General features: G+C 45.1%; 1 protein-coding gene across 1 annotated transcript in view; it reads left to right on the top strand.

Annotated features, from left to right (window-relative positions):
• The window catches only part of MRPS30 (mitochondrial ribosomal protein S30), a 30,847-nt gene extending 18,086 nt beyond the window's left edge, over positions 1-12,761 (top strand). Inside the window, exons 4-5 of the mRNA XM_077462773.1 lie at positions 10,431-10,607; positions 12,418-12,761. Of these exons, the coding sequence (XP_077318899.1) occupies positions 10,431-10,607; positions 12,418-12,680 (440 nt within the window). The 3' untranslated portion in view covers positions 12,681-12,761. The remainder of the gene's footprint in view (positions 1-10,430; positions 10,608-12,417) is intronic.
• Positions 12,762-21,332: the final 8,571 nt, after the last annotated feature.

The following is a 21,332-nucleotide window of genomic DNA, read 5'->3' as shown; positions in this document are numbered from 1 at the left end:
AGGTATTGAATGCCCTGCCCAGGGGATGGCTAGTAGGTCTAAACCCAAAGCCACATCCAAATCTAGGTGCTGTGGGTACTGTAACGATAAGCTTTCACAAAACCACAGCATGCCCTTTTATGACCAATGCATCTTTAAGCTAGCAGGCAAGGAGACAGCACAGGTTGTGAAGGAATACCGGGCGCTACAGTCGGAGATGCTAGCCACCCTTCAGTCCTTTAGGACAACGTTTGAGAAATGCCAGGTCGATACCCCATCAGGAAGGGAAAGCCCCGCAGGAGGACATGTACATCAGTTACACGGGGGGTCCCAGAAGACTGCCCCCTACCATTCAGATGAAGAGGAGGTCAGGCTTCAGAGCTGAGTTCCTGAGAGGAAGGGGAAGAATCCGATCAGGGCAGCCAGGTGGAGGCTAGGCCTCGAGGACACCTTTTTTCAGATGAGGACATGGAAGGTCGTCTTAAAGCTATTTATATGTCTGAGGACATTCAGATGCCTTCCACCCAGGTATCTGCTCAGGATAGGGTGTATAGGGGGTTGGATAAGCTTCAAGCTTGATCCTTCCCGGTACACCAGTCCCTTAAAGATATAATTCTAAGGGAGGGGAAAGAGACTGAGTGCAAGCTTCTAAAACTAAAGACCTGGAAGCGTAGATGCCCCTTTGAGGAGGAGGAAGAGACTTTTTTTTTTTTTTTTTTTTTTAAGGTCCCTCGCTTGGATGTGTCCTTGGTGCAGGTGTCCAAGAGGTCGGACCTGTCCTTTGAGGACTTGGGCAACATTCAGGATCAGATGGATAAAAAGTCTGAGACCTTGTTGCGTAGAGCCTGGGAGGCCAATGCTGCAGCTGTGGGCCCAGCATTGGCTTCAGCCTGTGTGGCCATAAACGCAGACACTTGGCTTAATAGGTTGATGGACCACGTCTCGTGTAAAAGAGTCCAAGAAAGTGGTTGACTCCTTCGAAATAATCGGGAGAGTGGTAGCCTTTTTGGCAGACGCAGCAGTGGAGACAGTAAGAACGACTGCTAAGCGACTACTGAACTCCGCTAGGAGGGCCTTATGGGTAAAAACTTGGGCTGGAGATTTTACCTCTAAGTCCCGACTTTGTGGTATTCCCTTTGAAGGCTCCCTGCTGTTTCGTTTGGGACTTGAGTAAGTCCTTTCCTGATCCACAGAAAAGGATAAGAGGTTCCCTACAAAGCCGAAGAGGGAACAAGGGAAGACATTTTTTTTTAGGCCCCTCAGCAAAAGGTCAGTCTAAGAGTGAGAGTGACCAAAGAAAAAAGTGGGGGCTCGGGAAGGGCAAGGAAAAGAGTGGGATCCTTTTTTCCGGCTCTGGACCTTCTAACAAAGAAACCAAATGATGCCAACATAGAGGTTGGCGCAAGGCTCTTGTGTTTCCTCCCTCAGTGGGAGAAGATCACACAGAAGCCCTATAATTCTAAATCTGGCAAGAAAAGGATACAGGTTGGAATTTCGGGCGAACCCCCCTCAAAATTTTCTTGTTACCGGTCTTCCCAAAGACCCACTCAAGGCAAGGGGCCTTTTGGGCAGTGTCCGAGAACTCACAGAGCAGGAAGTAATTATCCCTGTTCCAGTGATTCAGATGGCTCTGGGGTTTTAGTCCCACATTTTCGTGGTCCTGAAGCCATCGGGCAAGTTTTAATTATAAATCTGCGGAAGCTGAACCGGTACTTGCTATACAAAAATTCCGGATGGAGAGTATCTATTCGGTCAGAAAACATCTCCGGAAAGGTGTCTTTAAGATCACGTTAGATCTGAAAGATGCGTATTTACATGTGCCTGTTGCCTCGAACATCATCAGAAGTACCTGCGTTTCGTGTTACGCACAGAACAGGGGGTACAGCATTGGCAGTTCAGGGCTCTCCCCTTCGGCCTTGCGGCCAGTCTGAGAATCTTCACCAAGGTTCTCTCTGAAGTGGTATCTTTTCTACACCTCCAGGGGATAGCACGAATACCATACTTGGACGATATGCTGATCTACAGCCCAGCCTGAGAACAGCTTCTGATAGACCGGGACATAGTGTTGTCCAGCCTGGATTCCTTGGGTTGGATGGTCAGCCGGGAGAAATCCTCCATGGACCCATCGCAGTCCAAGTTGTACTTAGGCTACCTGTTAGACTCGGTGGCCCAAAGAATATTTATTGCTCCAGAAAAGATTTCAAAAGTTCAGGGAGCAGTGGCAGCTCTCCTCGATTCTGGAGAGGCCTCGTTAAGGAACATCATGAGAGTACTGGGGCTCATGACATCTTGCATCCCAGTCGTTCCCTGGGCCCAGCTCCATTCCTGGGAGCTCCAGGCATTTCTTCTATCCTCTTGGGGCGGGAGAAGAGAATCCCTGGAGGAAAGAGTGCGGCTTGGAAGGGAGGTAATGTTCTCCCTAGACTGGTGGCTCAACCCGAGCAATCTATCGGGAGGTCAAACTTGGTCACAGTTAGATCCTTTAGCCATAACTACAGACGCAAGCACCTGGGGTAGCCAGAGCAGTGCTTCCTCCAACTTCAAGGAACTCCTGGCAGCCGGGAAGGCACTAAGCTTTTTCAAGGATCAGGTCCGAGGGAAGGAGGTTCAAGTTTTCTTGGACCACGTGGTAGCAGTGGCCTACCTGAACCACCAAGGGGGGACAAGGTCAGGCAGGTTAAGGAGATTACCTCAAGAAATTCTAGGAGACGCAGAGAATAATCTCTCTCGCTTTCAGCAGTCCACATAAAAGGGTCACTCAACCTTCAGGCAGACTTTCTCAGCAGGCAACCCATTCATCAAGGAGAGTGGGAACTGAACAAGGAAGTTTTCTCTCTGGTAAGCCGTCATTTCGGCAAGCCAGAGATAGATTTGTTTGCCTGCCAGAAGAACACGAAAGTTCGGAGGTTCTTCTCCCTCATCAGGGAATAGGGGTCCTTGGGGGTGGACGCCTTCGCTCAGAGCTGGGATTTCGCTCTGGTGTGTGCATTCCCCCCGGTGCTCCTACCCCGACTGTTGCAGAATTTATCCCAGTTGAGGGTAGACCTCATTCTGATTGCACCCTTGTGGCCGAAGAGGGCTTGGTTCCCCATCATGCGTCATTCATCCCGACCCAGGATTTCTCTCTGACGGCCTGGCTTTTGAGAGGGAGATCCTCAGGAATAGGGGGTGCTCGGAGAAGTTGCTTGATACTCTTGCTCAGAAGAAAGAAGGTCGCCAGACAGATCTATGCTAAGGTCTGGAAGGTCTTCTCCCACTGGGTTCAGGCAAAGGAGGGAGCTCTCCAAACAGTTCCGACTGCTTTAGATTTTCTTCAGGATGGGGTGGACCAGGGGTTAGCGGTCAGCACCCTTAGGGTTCAGGTAATGGCCCTGTCAGTATTTTTCTACAGTAGTCTTGCTCAAGACCCCCTTGTAAAAAGATTTTTGTTGGCCAGGAAGAGGTTAGCCCCGGTAAGGACAATCGGGTTTCCACCGTGGGCTTTATCCCTGGTATTGGATGCCGAAAGGGCCCTTTGAGCCAGTGGCTTAAGTTTCATTTAAATTTCTTTCCCTTACGATGGCCTTCCTTCTGGCCATCACCACAGCCAGAAGGATTGGCAACCTACAAGCTCTGACGATTAAAGAGACGTTTTTTTCTTAATCCTGGAGGATAGGGTAATCTTCAGACAGGATCCTTTATATTTACCAAAAGTGATTTCTGGGTTTCACAGGTCACAGGAGATTATTCTTCCATCTTTTTGCCAGAGCCCTAAAAAATTAGAAGGAAGAAAGATTGCACTTAGGCTAGGAGACAGCGCCTAACGTCTATCTAGAGAGAGTGAGAGAATTTGAGATCAAACCATCTACTGATCACCTTTTCTAGCCAAAGAAAATCTGCAGGCCTCCATACCAACAATAGCCAGGTGGATCAAACAGACCATAGCGGTAGCTTATAGGCACTCGGGTAAGCCGGTCCCAGTCCACCTTAAGGTGCACTCAACTAGCTCTATGGGCAGAGAGGGCAGGTGCTTCAATTGATCAAATCTGCAAGGCAGCAACATGGAAGACCCATAAGACGTTTGAGGCACTACAGAGTGGAGCTGTTGTCCCCTCAGATCTTGGCATTTGGCAGGAAGGTCCTACAGGCGGTGGTCCCACCTTAAGGTAGGCCTGAACTTCTTGCTCTTCATCTCAGGTGTGCCGTCCTGGAAGATGACTGGAAAAAATTACCAGTTACGCTTACCGGTAACGGGTATTCTGGGAAATCTTCCAGAACAGCAGGCCTACTTCCCTACCCTTAAATGTTGGTGATGTTTTTTCATTCTTCACAGAATGTTCCTTCTGACACTGGCGTGGGCCTATACTTTGTCATAACTGAGGATCGGAGGGAGGGGCGGGGACTTTTAAACTCTGTCGTTTGTGTTTCCTGTCAGGTGAGACCAGTCATCTCTCAGGTGTGCCGTCCTGGAAGATTTCACAGAAAACCCATTACCGATAAGTGTAACTGGTAATTTTTAGGCCAAATTGAATGGTGCCCGGGCCTTTTATCTGAAGAAACAAGGTTTTGCTTGTAAAAGCTTCTCTTTTTAGAGATCTGCACCCCGGGATCCAATACTTTTGATATTAAGGCCATAAAGTTTTACTGGGGGAGGGGGAGGGGGGGTGCTATTACAGGTCCAGGATTGTGGGTTCCCCGAGAGTCCCCGGTTCCTGAAGGTTTGTTAACGGAACCCACCATGAAGATTGGGTCTGTTGGTTTTACAACAGAAAACTCTACGGCAGGAAAGGTAAGTGGAGTTTTCTTATGAAATGTCTCCTTTTAAAGTAAATGTCATGCCTAAGTGTCACCACTGGGGCTGTATGGAGCATGTACCTGCTCATGCTTTGCTCAGAGATCACGCTGTGTCACAAAAGCAAGACTTTTTTTCCTCTGGCTAGCAGGTAGACCTCCGGTAAGTTTGGAGTGGGTGGGGGGGGGGGGGGGTTTGCTTCCTCCAGACACCCCCCACCTGGGCTGAACTCTTTCCCCTCTTCATGAGGCTGAGTATAAGGGAGAACTGAAAACAATCGGCAATGCCGTTTTTTCTTTCACCGCCCCTACTCGGAGGTGATGGCGGCTTCCAGGTCTCCATAACATTCTTCCCTCACTCACAAGCCAATCCCATCAGATCGGAGGCCCGTGCATGCGTGGGAAAACTTTTTTTGAAAGGGAAAGGAGGAGGAAGCCATGCAAGGCTTAGCGCAGCGTTGGCATCCCAACGTGGGAGTGTGTTTAAAAAAAAAAAACACTCCATTTGTGCTGACTGCGCAATTGTCAGATAGTCATAAGAGAAAAAAGGGAGGTTTTGGTGATACAGGCATTTCCTATTTGACACATTTACTATTTGCATCAGGCTGAGCATTAATAGCAACGGCTGTGACTGGAGTATTGCTCAAGCAGTGGATGTGATTTCTTCTGGTAGTACCTCTGCTCTTTGCATCGGGCTAAGGTCAGAAGGGGGGGGGGGGGGTTGAAACAGCCCCCAAAAAAAAGCTATAAGGGTCTCCCTCAAGCTCTGGAAAGCCTGCTCATTTCTACAAATGGCATCCTCCCCTGAGAGCGGGTGGCTGGTCAGTGAGCATTGGGGCCATGAAATGTTTGAAACTGTTCAACACTGCAGCCCCTGTGTTTTTTTGTTTTTTTTTTTTTGTTTTTTTTTTTTTTTCCCTCAGCCATGATAGATTTGGGGAAAAAAAAAAAAAAAAAGTTTAGCGACTTTAATCGTTTCCCTGTATGGGTCAAAATACGACAGGTTCTCTTCCACTGTCAAACTGAGGAACTAGGGGCGGGAAAAGGCTAATTCCCTCAGGGGACCGTGGTGAGGCTGGTGACCCCTCTTCTGAGGTGTCAAATGCAGGAGAATCGGCTGATTCAATTTTAAGATTGATGATGGTCTTGCTGAATGGTCCGCTCCACATTTATGTACCCTTAACGGAGTGTTTTGCGTTCGCTAAAACCTCCTCAAGCTGTGCATGCCTTTTCCTTTACATTCATTGTTGGAAAAGCTTTTTTGTATCTGACAGGATCACCCAGATGAGCTTTATTTTCCCTCCTAAAGTTTTCACACTTTATCCTATGGTGGAGGAAAGTCACTAAGTAGGGTATACCAGCAACCAACGCTGTTGTATCCTCTGTGAATAAGAGTTTGACTTGTTTGCCAGACAATGTTCAAATGCTTAGGGATCCAACAGATTAAAAAGTTGGAATTCCTATATAAAAAACAAAAAACACTTTGGCAGATTGAGTGAGTGTCTCAGCCTGCGCTGACAGTGATTGCTAAATTGTTGAGAGACCAGTTTAAACAGGTGTTCAAGGTTATCCTGCTCAGCAGGCCCAGGATCCGACAGCTTTGTTTGCAATAGTTGCTATGAGAGGTTCAATCCTTCAGTCCTTGCACCCATCGCTAAGCACCATGCAGTAGCTCCTGGCTAGTCTTTCTTTTGTGGTGAAACAACTATTTGGGGATGTTTTGGATAATACATACAAAGAAATTCTAGTGGAAAAAGTACCTCTTTTGCCACTTAAGAAAAGGAGTAAATGTATTTTAGTCTTTTTTTTTATTTTTTTTTTTTTATTTTTTTTTTTTTTTAAAGCTCCTTCTGTGCCAGGGGCATCAGCCTCAAGGCGGTCACGACCTGGCTTCCACCGCCAGGTCAAAAGGTAATCCTCAGGGTTAACCCCAGGAACAAAAGATGTCTTGGGGGAGGAAACCTACAAGATACTGAAGCCTCCTTATGAGGAGGCACCCCTTCTCACTCAATAGGGGGAATTTTTCTGCAGTTCTCAAGGTTCTGGCAGGAAGAGTGTCAAGATGAATGGGGGACTTCCTCAATAGCTCCAAGGAACAAACTGTAGTTCCAAGAGTTCCGGTCTCCTCGTTTTCTCAGATCAAACGTTCCTAAGGATCCAGAGAAAAAAGTGTTTTTCTCAAGCATTGGACCATCTTTTGGCAAAAAGTGATCGTGGTGGCCTGATGTCAGAGCAGAGGTTGATGTTTGGCTAAATTTAAATGGACATTCTCTGGATATCAAAAATCGAAATTCAATTCCTGAATATAACTACTTTTTTTTCGCATGGAGTCAATCCAATCAGTTATCTCCATCCTACAAGGAGAACTTCTGGCATCAATCAACGTCAAAGATGCATAACTCCATATGCCCATTTCCTCTCTCACTAGTAATATCTACTTTTCAAGGTGGAAAAATCTTCATTTTTGGTGTGTAGCTCTGCTTTCCGGTCTAGCTACTGCACCTTGAGTGGCCCCTCTTCTAGCCAGATTAAGGGCCCAGGGTACAACGATTATGGTTTACCTGAACGATCTGTTCTTGATAGTCCAGTCGGTAGCCCGCTTAGACCCCAAAGTTTGGTCACCACATTCAACTACCTAGAATATCTAGGTCTGTTTTTCAGCCTAGGAGAAATCTTTTTTAAAACCATGAAAAGGGCTAAGATACTTGGGTCTGGATCATAGGTACACCCAGAAAAGGGTATTCTTGCCCCAGGCAAAGATCAGCGCCATAAAGGAACTGATTTAGGTGGTGGAAGCAAGATGAATTCTTCTATGCAACTTTGCATGAGGTTGTTCGGAAAGATGGTGGCTTCATTCGAGGCCATTTACTTAAGCTCAATTTCATTCGAGACTGCTGAAAAACTTTATCCTATTGGCTTGGAGCAAAGGGTTCAAGCTCTAGATTCCCAATGTGTCTAACTCCAAAGCCTACGGCCACATCACCCTGAAAGCGCCTGATCTCGTTTGATCTTGGAGGCCAAGCAGGGTCGGGCCAGGTTAGCACCCGGATAGACCACCTGGAAATACCAGGTACTGTAGGTTGGGTACGCCGCCCCCTCAGTTTATGGTTAATATCAAAAAATCTGCAAGGGGCGAAAATCCTTCAGTTACCATGGAAGTGCCCCAGATCAGAAATGACCCTGCCCATTCTACAAATTCAGGCAGAGCACTTGATTCTGAGGGCCTGAACATTCAGTTTACGGTATTGTCCTGCCAGGTTTCAATTTGACTATGCCACAGCAATGGCCTATATTAATCCCCAAGAAAAAGTAAGAAATCGACCAGCAAATGATACTAACCACCACCATATCCCTATTATATAAAGCCAGGAAAAAAGGAGAAAATGCCCCGAGGGATTGTATAGGTGGGGTTAAATAACACAGTAGAAGCAAGTGTATAAAAAAACAAGGATAGGCAAGAAAAGACAATAAAAGACCCATCCAAAGATGTAGTGCCTTATCAACAGATATCTGCGTCACTGCATGGCATTAAGCCATCATGGTCCGGATGAATGCAGCAATTGCAATATCGACAGGAATAATTCTCTACCCCGACGAATACAATTACTACAAAAGCTTCTCAGAAGCCTAGCTTAGTTTATTCTTTGAGGTTTTGTTACTGCCTACTTTCATGCTGAAAACCCTGTGCAATTGCTCAGGCTGCGTGTGCATTATTAGCCTCCTATCGTTATGAAAATTGCTGCTCCTGAGGAAGCGTAATCCACGAGCAACATGTCGGGCTTTTGAATTTTTTATTTTTTTTTGATATACCCGGATCTAGACTTGGACACACAACCTATTGGATACCTACATCGGGCAGTGTTTTAAGAACCTATCTGGCTCATGGTTATGAGTGTGGTTATATGAGTTGTCATTTTCTATATGTACAGGGTATATTAATAATTAACCTTATTTTACATGTCACTGTAATAACACTACCTCAGTTCTTTTATATATTTTTTTAATTAAAATATTATTAGTACTCTTCTAGTTTTTTACTTGGGTGCGTATAAAGTCCATTTCTTGTAGCATTTTACCAAAGGTAGTATCGGGTTTTTATCTAAACCAGGATATTGTTCTATATTTTTTCCAGAACCCTGTTCTATGGAAGAAAAATCACTACATTCTCTTGATGTGGTGAAAGCAGTCTAATTAAAGACTGCTCAGATTTGGAAAAATGTATTTTATTTTTTTTTGGTTTGTATTGCCTGAAGGTCCTAAAACAGGACAGGCAGCATGGAAATCTAATATTTTAAATGAATTCAGCAAGTGTGGCATGTCATTCTAGCTTATGGTTTAAAGAGGTAGTTTCTACCCTCTCAAATCAAAATGCACTCCTCTAGGGCTGTTAGTGCTTCGTGGGTAGTGCATCACCAAGCCTCCTTGTCTCAAATCTGCAAGGCCGAAACTTGGTCTTCAATCCATACTTTTACCAGATTCTATCAGGTGGATGTAAAAAGACACGAGGATGTCGCCTTTGGGCGCAGTGTACTGCAGGCAGCAGTATAAGTCCTCTGATCTCGTTGTGCCCTACTTTTGTTGTCTCCCTCCCCTCAGTTGGCATTGCTTTGGGACATCCCACTCTCACGTAATTACCATGGCTCCGTGTCCCATGATGTATTAAAGAAAATAGGATTTTTATAACGGCTTACCTGTAAAATCCTTTTCTTTTGAAGTACATCACAGGACACAGAGGTCCCGCCTCTTTCTGGTATACATGTGTATTGCTTTGCTACAAAACAAGGTACTCCTGGTATGGGAGGGGTTATATAGGGAGGCACCTTCCTGTTTAGGGTGTTCCAGTGTCCAGCATCTGAAGGTGGACTATAACACACATAGTACTTATTATGGCTCTGTGTCCCCTGATGTACTTCAAAAGAAAAGGATTTTTAAAGGTAAGCTGTTATAAAAAATTATATTTTACAAATGCTGTGACGGCATGAGGAGAGCCGGTAACTGACTAGTGTGAAAGGGGACATCTCCAACGATAATGATCATCGGTGCAGCCTCGTCAGCACTCACCGGTGAAAGATTTTATTTATTTTTTCCTTTAGCAAAAAATTAACCCAGTGATGATTAAATGCCACCGAAAGAAGAGGGCACTATTTGTGTGATTGTTTGTTTGTTTTGTTTTTTTTAACAATTTCATGTGGGTACACTGTTGTATGACTGCAATTCTCATTCAAAGTATAACAGAGCTGTAATCTGAAAATTGGCCTGGGCAGGAAGGGGGTGAAAGTACATGGTAGGCAAGTGGTTAAAAATAAAAAAATGTGATGAGTGTACAGAGGGAAAGCAGGGGGTTCTAAGTGATTTCTCAACAAAAAAAAGCACAGACACATTGATGGACAGGGGAGTTTGCTTTTAAGTATTAAAAATGAATTAAATAGCGTTTTTGGCTTGTGGCACTGAGATGCAGTGAAGATCTGCTTTAAGAGACAATTTGCCGCAGCATCTAGAAGTGATACATATTCTAGTAAAATTCTCATTTATGTGAAGAAGCTGACGGCTTGCCGTTAAACATTAAAGTTCAGCTGGCGTGTGGCTGTGACAGCCCTACAATACCCCTGTGCATCATTGTATTGTTCTTATTTTGTCTTGATGGAGAATCTTGGCCTAATCGGTTTCCACCTTCCACATAGGTGCCAAAGTAAACAGTCCCTGTAGCTTTGGCCATACACAGTTTCACCTGGTGCCCAATCGTTTCCAGAGGAATCGGCTGGAGAAGTTGAATCTTGCAGACCAGATTGAAGTATTTCTACGTGCCAATGCTATAGCAAGTCTCTTTGCTTGGACTGGAGCACAAGCTATGTATCAAGGTAACACTATTTTATGTTTTGTCCTTTTGTCAAATTTGCACACCATGCGAACATATTGAAGTGTGCTCTACCTGTTGTTTTTTTTTTTTTTTTTTTTTTTTTGTTGTTTTTTTATTCTGCTCCAGTCTGGTCACAGACAGAGGAGATGAGGGAGCTACTGACAAAGGCTGGGAATTCCAGGGGCGGTGACTTTGCCCGTGTCCCAGCTGTTGTCGGTGCTCCCTTCTCTCCCCTGTAGCAGCTATTGACTGACACGGGGGAGCTGGAGCTGCAGATTATGTGACCAGATTGGGCTAAAGATGGGTAAGTATACTTTATTTTTTTTATTTTTTTGCAGGAATTCTACCTTTTAGCCTGTGCAGTGCCATACCACATGTTTCAACACAAACTAAAACTGCTGACAACAAATAGGCAATAATTCACACCATGATCAATGCCCATCTTACGCAGTTTAAAAATATAAGGTGTAGGCAGGAACCTTTTTACTATGCCTTTTTAAAGGATAAGGTCACATTTAACCTCTTATAGACTGCCCACCGTGGATATACGTTGCTACTTTGGCGTTAAATACTGTTGTTATAGCAGCAGATGGCTGCCATAACCCTGGTATTTCTTTTCAGCGGCAGGTGGTCCTCTTTAAGATAAAGTGGTCTCTCCGGCGGAGTCACCGCAAGATCTTTTATCGGCGATGAGAGAGGTGCCCACCCCCCCTCCCGCTGCATCCTGGTTATCTCCACCGATTACCGGATCAGTCGGTAGCGGCGGAGAAGGTCCGATGTTTTCACCTGAGAGTCAGGAACTTGAGCGAGAGAATGATGGCCCCCACTCGAACCCAATGCCATTGGATGACAGGAATGACATCTAACGACACTTCTGTCCAACGGCCTTAAAGGGACAATTTTTTATTTTTTTTATTTTTTTTTAAGTTTTTTTTTTATTGCTTTTAAGTGTAAATGAGATCTGAGGTTTTTTTTTACCCCCAGGTCTCACGTGAAAGAGGAGCTGTCATGCTTTTATGCTATTGCAAGGGATGTAATGGGGCACATTTGGCCGCTAGCAGGGGTTAAAAGCAACCTGCTAGCGGCAGAATAGCGCTGCTAAAACTAGCGGTGCTTTACTGCTAATGGGGCCCACGGCTCAATGTGAAAGGGCTCTGTGGAACAGAAGAGCATGGGGATGGCCTCCTTCCAAGCCCTGTAAAGTGATTGATTGGGCGGCTGTATAGCTGCTTGGATCATTTTTCAGTATGTAAAAGGTCCTAGTGTAGTGTTTCTGTGCAGATGGCTACAAAGGGAGGGATTTGCATGGCACAACGGGGTTGAGTTGCTAAAACCGGAGAGTGCAAAATCTGGTGGAGCCAGTGCTGGGGCAAGCTCATCTAGAGCCCAGGGCAAACGTATGTGTCAGCAAAAATCCCCCCACAAACACTGAGCACCCTCCCAATTTCCCTACCTAGAACAATACCTACCCCCTGCCGCGCTCCCCCTCCCCAAAATCTCCTTGTGGCGCCCCTCCATCCCTTGTCCTGGGCCCTGGGTGCAGCTGTGAATGGTAACCAATCAACTTCTAACCAGTGTGTTCAATAAAAAAAAAAAAAAAAAAACTGAAAGCTGATTGGTTTCTATGCAGAACTGCACCAGATTTTGCACTCTCCGGTTTTAATAATCCCCCCCCCCGGTCTGACTGTGATTTCTAGAGCTAGGGGTGAGTATGTTGTTTCCTAACATAAATGGCACTTTTTTTTACTTGAAATAAAAATGATTTGATGCTTCTAGGTTAAGCCGTGTTTTTTTTTTTTTTTGATTTGCAGGTTTCTGGAGTCAGGCAGATGTGACACGACCATTCGTCTCACAAGCAGTTATTTCCGATGGGAAGTATTTTTCATTTTTTTGCTACCAGCTCAATACAATCGCTCTAGCAGTGGACTCTGATAAGGATCCCAACCGCAAGAACATTTGTTGGGGAACACAGAGCGCTCCTCTCTATGAGGCTGTGGAAGAAGGGAACATTAAAGGGTTTAATGAGGACGTTTTTAGGCAGCTTGTTGTCTTCTTTCAGAATCGTCCAGAATAGCAGTTATATAATATGTATATATTTACAGATCTCTGAATGCACTTAATTATTTGAATAAAGTGCCAGCGGCTTTATTTCTAAGCACAGTGTTGTCTAATTATTATTATTATTTTTTTTTTTTTGGAAAGATAACCAAAGGATCTAACCCTATTGTTACATTCAGTGGGGTTGATTTACTAAAGGAATTAGACTGTGCAGTTGCTCCAGAGCTTGATAAATGAGGTAAAGCTTCACTTTGCAAAGAATACCCAATCACGTGCAAGGGGAAAAGGCATTTTTGATTGGATGATGGGGGAAGTCAGAGCTTCCGCTCGTTTTACTAAGCTTTGAAGCAGCTGCACTTGTAAAGTGCACAGTCTATTTGCCTTTAGTAAATGTATCCCATTGTATACTTTCTTCTGTAAGCTTAAAGAGGAGGGCCGTTTAAAAAAAAAAAAAAAAAAATTAAAAGTCAGCAGCTGCAAACACTGCAGCTGCTGACTTAATAGGCCAACTTACCTGTCCAGGGCGCCCGCGATGTCGGCCGCCCGAGGCCGACCCGTCCCTCAGCTCTTGGGTCCCGGCGCCGCCATTCCTTCTAAGGGAAACGGGCAGTGGAGCCTTAAGGCTTCACTGCCCGTTTCCTACTGCGCATGCGCGAGTCGCGCAGCGCTTTGTGACTGGGACGCGCTGTGTTCTGGGACACACAGTTCCCAGAAGACAACGCGACGAGGAGAGAAGAAAGAAGATCTCTGCGGAGGAGGAAGAGGAAGATTAGGATTATGTGCCTAGCAACAGGCATTTCTAGTAAGTAAAAAAAAAAAATTTTTTTTTTTTAGATTTTTTTTTTTAATTTTTAATACATTTTTTATTTATTTTTTTTTTTTTTTCAGGGTGGCCCTCCACTTAAACCCACAGTTCTGCCAGTTACTTCAGCTTTTTTTAACTTTTGGACTAAGTCGTCATTTTTAGTATTCCTGCTTTTTGGGTTAATTTAAAATAAACCTTTTTGTTTACCCCATGTACTCAAATGGTGCCAGCTGTTACAGGCATTTGATCACTCTGGGTGGGCAACATACATGGGCAGGAGCTTCTTTTCAGGCAAGAAGACGCAGAGGGAAACCTACTCAAGAATGATGGCCCTATGTGGCACACAAAATTGCATGCAAAATGCCCAACCCAAATCACAAGCGGGAGCGCTTGTTCCCACTATGTGAAAGTGTCAATGTAGTTGTGTCCTTTTGAAAATATTTTTAAATTTGCGGATATGCAAACTAGTCGTAGCATTATCGTTAAGACGCAGGCTAATGCTGCTATATTTGGCCCTGGCATCTAGGCATTATTGACCTCTGGTTACGAAAGGGGTAAGGCATTGGTAAACTCACTTGTACCTACAGGTACGTTTATAATAAGGCTTACTTTGTAGGTACAGTGAATATTTTCTACTTTTTAGTAGATCTTTCATAGTTGCCGCAGCTGGTGATGTCACTGGCACATACACATTGCGTTCTGCATTGAAGACGCACTAAACCTGCTGTCAATTCAGAGCACCATGCCACAATTGTGATTTGCATGGGTGACATCATCGCGACTATTCAAACGGCTGGAGTGTGCAGGTCTCAAAGGAAAACTGGGCAAAGATGAAAGTGTCAGGAGTGGTGATGGCGTGCCACTTGAGGGCTTAGTTTATGACAGACTTTATCTTTTAAAGTGCTAGTGTGTGGCTCTCACTGGCGCTAACATGCAGGGGGGCACCTATTTCATTAACAGCTTGCCGACCAGCCGCCGTCATAATACTGCGGCAGGGCGGCACGTTCCCGTGAGCTGTTGTAGCTGTGCATCGGCTACTTTAAGTGGGATAGCAGGCGCCTGCTGCACTGCGAGGGTGCCAATGCTCGTGGCCGACGGTAGCGGGCACAAGAGGCAGAACAGGTGTGTGTGTGTGTGTGTGTGTGTGTGTGTGTGTGTGTGTGTATACACACAATCCCTGTTCTGTTCTGAGAGGAGATGCAGATCGTGAGTTCCTAATGGCTAGGAACAACGATCTGTCCTCCTATAGTCAGTCCCCTACCCTGCAGTCAGAACACAGTCTGGGAATGCGATTAACCCCTTGATCGCCCTTCCTAGTGTTAACCCCTTCCCTGCCAGTGACATTTATACAGTAATCAGTGCATTTTTATAGTACTCATCACTGTATAATTGTCATTCATCCCAAAAATGTATCAAGTGTCCGCCATAATATCGCAAACATTGTCGCCATTACTAGTAAATAAAATAATAATTAAAATGCCATAAATCTAACCCCTATTTTGTAGAGGCTATAACTTTTGCGCAAACCAATCAAAATATATATTAAAAACAAAAATTTGGAATAAAAATGCGAGCTCTATTAAAGAAAAAAAAAATATTTTTTTTTTCAAAATGATCGCCCCTTTTGTTTTATAGCGCAAAAAATAAAAACCACAGTGGCGATCAAACACCACCAAAAGAAAGCTCTCTTTGTGTGGGGGGGGGGGGGGAAGGGGTGTCAATTTTGTTTGGGTACAGTGTTGCACGGCTGCGCAATTGTCAGTTAAATCGACGCAATGCCGAATCACAGAAAATGGTCTGGTCATTGAGCAGCCAAATCTTCCGGGGCTGAAGTGGATAATAAAGCTTTACTGCTGCTTTAAGGTGGCACTATTCTGATGTGACTGGTCAGATTAATGTTACAATGTGATACACTTCACTCTGATTATATTGTGATGCTTTCTGCTATTATCAGATGTACTGTACACTGTCAAGTGGTTTTCAATCACCGGGCTGCAAGTCTCCCTCTCGCCTGGCTGTGGCTTCCTGTCTGTCCCATTAGTGCAGTATGAGGGCACCACTATATTACACAGAGATTGTTACATTCCTTCCCCACCGACGGGCAGAGCCAAAGCAGCATGTCTACCTGACTACACTATAATATACTCGGGTGTCCTGTAATCCATCAGTAGGCCGACTCTGAGAGAGAGGTTAGCAGCAGCATATCTTCCCAATAGCACTATAATATTCAAAGGTTCATTCTGTATTTTATAGCACAGTTGCTGAGACATGCCGCTGCCGACCTCCTGTTTCTCTGGACCTGCCTGCTGATGGATTGCAGAGGGCACTGTTGGATAGGAAGCATTTTCACCCTCCAACACACATCTTTCTTTCTGTCGGTATACAATTGTTTCTGATTTATCAGACCGTAATGCTGCTTTCACACTCATCAGTGTTTGATCAGTAAAAAAAGAAAAAAAGCAGAAGAAAAATATAATCCCTTTTAAATGGAACTCTGCACATCTGAACAAAAGCGCATGGAAAACTGCCCAGTGTTAAGGGGCCATTAGTCCCCTCCTTCCACCTTTCATTCATCACTAACATCACCATCAATTTACGTGTCACTTTTGCCCCACAGGTTCACAACGCCTTTCCTTTACCGGTATCCTATAGTTATCCCTCTCCCTCCCTTTTCTTTATCGTACATCATGGGACACAGAGCCATAGTAATAACTATATGTATGTAGGGCACCTTCAGGTGATGGACACTGGCACACCCAAGATAGGAAGTTCACTCCCTATATAACCCCTCCCATTACCGGGAGTACCTCCAGTTTTTTCACCAAGGTATTGGTCACGTTGGAAGATGTCCTCTAAGGAGCTCTGCTGGAAGGATCCTTTCGGAATAAAAAACAGCTTCTACAGACCAGATCAATCCAGAGTGCCACTGAGGCCAAAGTGAATAGTACCCGGGCCTCGCATAAAGGAGAACGAGGCCTGTAATGCCTCTCCTTGCAGAGCTGGACCGCAGGACCCAGTGCTTTGGTCATGCTCACATTACCATAAATTTTTTCTGCCGGGCTGCTATACAGGTCCAAGGGAGTGGAACCCTGATTTAAAAAAAAAAAAAAAAACGCATTCAAGGACTGGGTCCCTTTTTAACGCAGCCCGCTGTGATGGGTGAATGTTGGATCTGTCTGATATTGGCAGAATCCTGCAGCGGGGATCAGGTAAGTGAAGAAGAATAGGAACTGTAAAAAATCCAGCCAGGTCCTGTCCTGCACAGTGCTATTTCTCCAAGTCCCAAGGCAGAGTACAAAGTAATTAAAAAAAAAAAACACACCTATTTAATTCCCCCATACACAGCATGATGTGCCATCTGTGCAAGTAGGTTGTATAACATGCCAATGCCTGGAATTCTTTAAAGGGTAAGTTCTCCTTTACAGAAAGATCTGTAAGGTGAACTTGACACAGGACCCCCTCCACTACCCCCTGGTCCCGCTGACCTGAACCGTGGCAATCGCCCATTCTGAGCCCCGGTATATCTGCGTCGGCAGCCCAGGGCTTGGAAATACCCCTCTGCATCCACTCGTTGTCTTTCCAGCTGACCAGATGGGCTATGCAGCTCCTGATTGGTTGGCACTGCCTATGTGATGGTGCTGACCAATCAGAATGCTCTGAAATGTCCCTCCTGACAAAGTACATTTTGGGCATTCAGCCAAGGGGATTTCTAAGCCCTGCGCTCCTGGTGCAAATATACCGGGGCAAAGAACGGGAGATCGCCACACTCCAGGTCAGTGGCACCGGGGGTGGGTGAGGAAGGGGGTCTTGTGTAAGGTCACCTTACAGATTTTTCTGTAAAGGTGAACTTGCACTTTAAAATCTTTTTAGGCCTGAAGATTTGCTAAAACCCTCAACATTTCTTGTCATGTGATATTAACACAATGATTTATCAAGCACACGTTTAGCTAACGTTGACAACTAAAATATATTACCCAAATTTTTGTTAAAGTATAAAATATAAGGGTTGCGCTGAGTAAATAAATACTCAAGGGGGGAGATTCACTAAAACTGGAGAGTGCAAAATCTGATGCAGCTGTACATGGTAGCCAATCAGCTTCTAACTTCAGCTTGTTCAATTAAAGTGGTTGCAAAGACTCAAGGTTTGTCACCTTAATCCAACCCCCCCCCCCCCCACCTTTTCTTACCTGAGCTTGATCTGATCCAGCAATGTGCATGAGTGCAGCGGCTCCAGCAGCTGTCACTCTCCTCATTGGCTCCTGCTGTCAATCAAATTCAGTGACATGGGAGTAGGGGGGTGGGGCCATGTCTCACTGTCTGTCGGTGCACCCATTGAAAGCTGCTTTCTGTGGGGGCACCCAATGAAGAGGACGGGCCTGGAGCATCAGCGGGGCACCCAAGAAGAAGGTCGGGGCTGCGCTGTGCAAAATGATTGAACAGAGCAGGTAATTATAACATGTATGTTTTTTTTTTTTTATTTATTTATTTTTAAAACAAGGGTTTACAACCCCTTTAACTGCTTGCTGACCAGCTGCTGCTGTTGTACTGCGGCAACATGGCTCGGCTGCGCGAATTGCCGTCATGTTACGTTGCTTCCTGATTTGTCCACTAGGGGCGCACGCGCCCCCAGGGCCGATGTGAGTGCCCGGCGGTTACGCGGGGCTCCCTCGATAGCTCAGGGCACATGAGAACTGGGATCGGTGTGTGTAAACACACAGTTTACGGTTCTCTGAGGGAAGAACAGACAGATGTCTGTTTATACAGAGTATGAACAGCGATCTGTCATCTCCCCTACACAGTCCCCTCCCCCATCAGTTAGAACACCCACAGGGAACACAATTAACCCCTTGATTGCCCCTAGTGTTAACCCCTTCCCTGCCAGTGACATTTTTACAGTAATCAGTGCATTTTTATAGCACTGAGCGCTGTATGAATGCCAATGGTCCCAAAAATGTGTGAAAATTGTCCGACATGTCCGCAATAATGTCACAGTCCCGATAAAAATCTCAGATCGCATTACTGGTAAAAAAATAAATAATAATGCCATAAAACTATTCCTTATTTTGTAGATGCTATAACTTTTGCGCAAACCAATCAATAAATGCTTATTGCATTTTTTTTTTGTTTTTTTTTTACCAAAAATATGTATAAGAATACGTATCGGCCTAAACAGGAAAAAAATTGTTTTTTTTATATATATTTTTATTATAGCAAAAAGTAAAAAATATTGCTTTTTTCAAAATTGTCGCTCTTTTTATGTTTATAGCACAAAAAATAAAAACCGCAGAGGTGATTAAATACCACCAAAAGAAAGCTCTATTTGTGGGAAAAAAGGACGTCAATTTTGTTTAGGTACAACGTCGCACGACCACGCAATTGTCAGTTAAAGTGACGCAGTGCCTAATCACAAAAAGTGCTCTGGTCAGGAATGTGAGCCAGTGGATGCTGTGAGATATTCCATTCTGCATAGCTCAGTTATAGTGTTAAGGAGCATAGACATGGTAGGTGGATCTCTTGATATCCAACACATTGGGATAACTCTCCTTGCGGCAAGTAATATGTAGGAGAACTATTTTTTAGCTGCTTTTTTTGGAACCAGGGAAAGGGAGTCTTAATAGTTGGTGTAGTGGGTCAAGTGATAAGGATGTGTCGCCCAGGGTTTGGAGAATGGACATCAAGTTGATCCAAAAGGATTGTATCTGTGGGCAATAGGGATGGCCGAACTGTTCGCCTGGTGGTCGGTTGGCAGCGAATTTGGCGTGTTTGCGATTCACCCGATCGGCGGACTTTTGCCGCTGTTCGCCCCGGCAGACATATGTGTTTACAGTGTGAAAGAACTTTGACCCATGATGACACATCCATCATGGGGGTACAGGACAGCCAATTGAGACATTTCAGCACATGGACAATTGGACATTCCCCCTACCTTATAAATAGACCTGATCTGGCGGCCATTTTACATTCTGTCTTATGTCAGTGTAGGGACAGGACGCTGTGTGGAGCAGGGAAAGACTGTAGTTACACAAATCGCTAGCTATTAGGTCCACAAAAGTCCTTTTAAGGACTGGTATAGATGTAGTACAGTATATAGGGTTCAGTGCACTGCTGTGCTGGTGATTGCAGCAGCCTGTCTTTTGTCAGTATAGGGACAGGACGCTGTGTGCAGCAGGGAGAGACTGTAGTGACACAAATCACTAGCTATTAGGTCCACAAAAGTCCTTTTAAGGACTGGTATAGGTGTACAGTATATAGGGTTCTGGTGCACTGCTGTGCTGGTGATTGCTGAGTGCACTGCTGACTGATTCTGCAGCTGTCTTTTGTCAGTGTAGGGACAGGAAGCTATGTGTGGCAGTGAGGGACAGTCAGTTTAATCACTGGATATTACTATTAGGTCCACAAAGGTCCTTTTAAGGACTGGTATAGGTGTACAGTATATAGGGTTGTACACGTATAATATACTTTCTTCCAAATATAGAAAGAATATTATACTTGACTGCTGCCCGATTCTGCAGCTGTCTTTTATCAGTGTAAAGACTGAGGGACAGTCTGCAAATCACTAGCTACTAGGTCCACAAAGGTCCTTGTAAGGACTGGTATAGGTGTACAATATATAGGGTTGTGGTGCACTGCTGCTGACTGCTGCCCTATTCTGCAGCAGTCTTTGACTGAGGGACAGTCTGCAAATCACTAGCTACTAGGTCCACAAAGGTCCTTGTAAGGACTGGTATAGGTGTACAATATATAGGGTTGTGGTACACTGCTGCTGACTGCTGCCCTATTCTGCAGCAGTCTTTTATCAGTGTAGGGACTGAGGGACAGTCTGCAAATCACTAGCTACTAGGTCCACAAAGGTCCTTGTAAGGACTGGTATAGGTGTACAATATATAGGTGTCAGGGCTGGCTTGGCCCTTCCTCCTCTGGGCTGGCTGCTCAGCTGTTGGCTAATTGCCAGCTCTCTTCTCTCTCTTCTGTTGCCAGCTGTTCACGATGATGCTCGTCTGGCCTGCCTATGTATGGGTCTTCCAGCTCATTTCTCCTTTGCCTTCACGTTTGGTAACATCACTGGAACCATCTCCTGCTGTTGTTTCAAGACTGGCTTGCTACATCCCTCCTGGCTTCCATCCTGCTTGCAGTTGCTCTCCGTGGATACCTGAGGTCTGGACTGGCTGATTACCGGATCTGGCTTATGAACTTTGGACTGGCTGACTACCCGATCTGGCTATTGGACTCTGGCTTGCTTGACTACGCTTTTTCCTATTTATCTTTTTATTTTTATTAATAAACTAGTGTGATTAGATTGTACTTCTGTCTCTGTCTGTTTCATGGTTCCTGACAGTACACTGGAGCATGAAGGCCCCCATTTGCACTAAACTGGAAGCGGTGTGGTGGCCTGGCTCCAGTGTTTTAACAGGGACCCCCGTATAAAAAGCATAAGGGTCAAGGACCAGTACTGGGTGGCAACGTACTTAGACCCCCGGTACAAAGACAAAATGGCGGAAATGTTACCATCATCACAGAGGGCTGTCAGCATGGAGCACTTCCAGGCCTTGCTTCGAGAAATGCTGCATTCTGCTTTTGCGTGCGCTGGCAGAAGAGGAATTCCCACTCCCAGAGAAAGAGTTGCGGGTACCAATCCAACAGCGCCTGCAAGAAGAGGGCGGTTTGAAGATGTGTTGGTGACTTCTGATATGAGGTCATTCTTTCAGCCGACCCATCAACAGGTCTCATCCGGATCCAGCATCAGGGAATGCCTAGACCGTCAGGTGTCCGACTACATCGGGTTAACGGCCAATGTGGACGCTCTGAGGAGTGATGAACCCCTGGACTACTAATCGAGCACACAGACTTTTTTCTATATTTGGC

The sequence above is a fragment of the Lithobates pipiens genome, unplaced genomic scaffold (assembly GCF_037356315.1).
Source record: "Lithobates pipiens isolate NorthernLeopardFrog02 unplaced genomic scaffold, aLitPip1_a1.2 Scaffold_3, whole genome shotgun sequence".
In the NCBI taxonomy this organism is placed as follows: Eukaryota; Metazoa; Chordata; class Amphibia; order Anura; family Ranidae; genus Lithobates; species Lithobates pipiens.
This window is presented reverse-complemented; position numbering and strand designations above follow the sequence as displayed.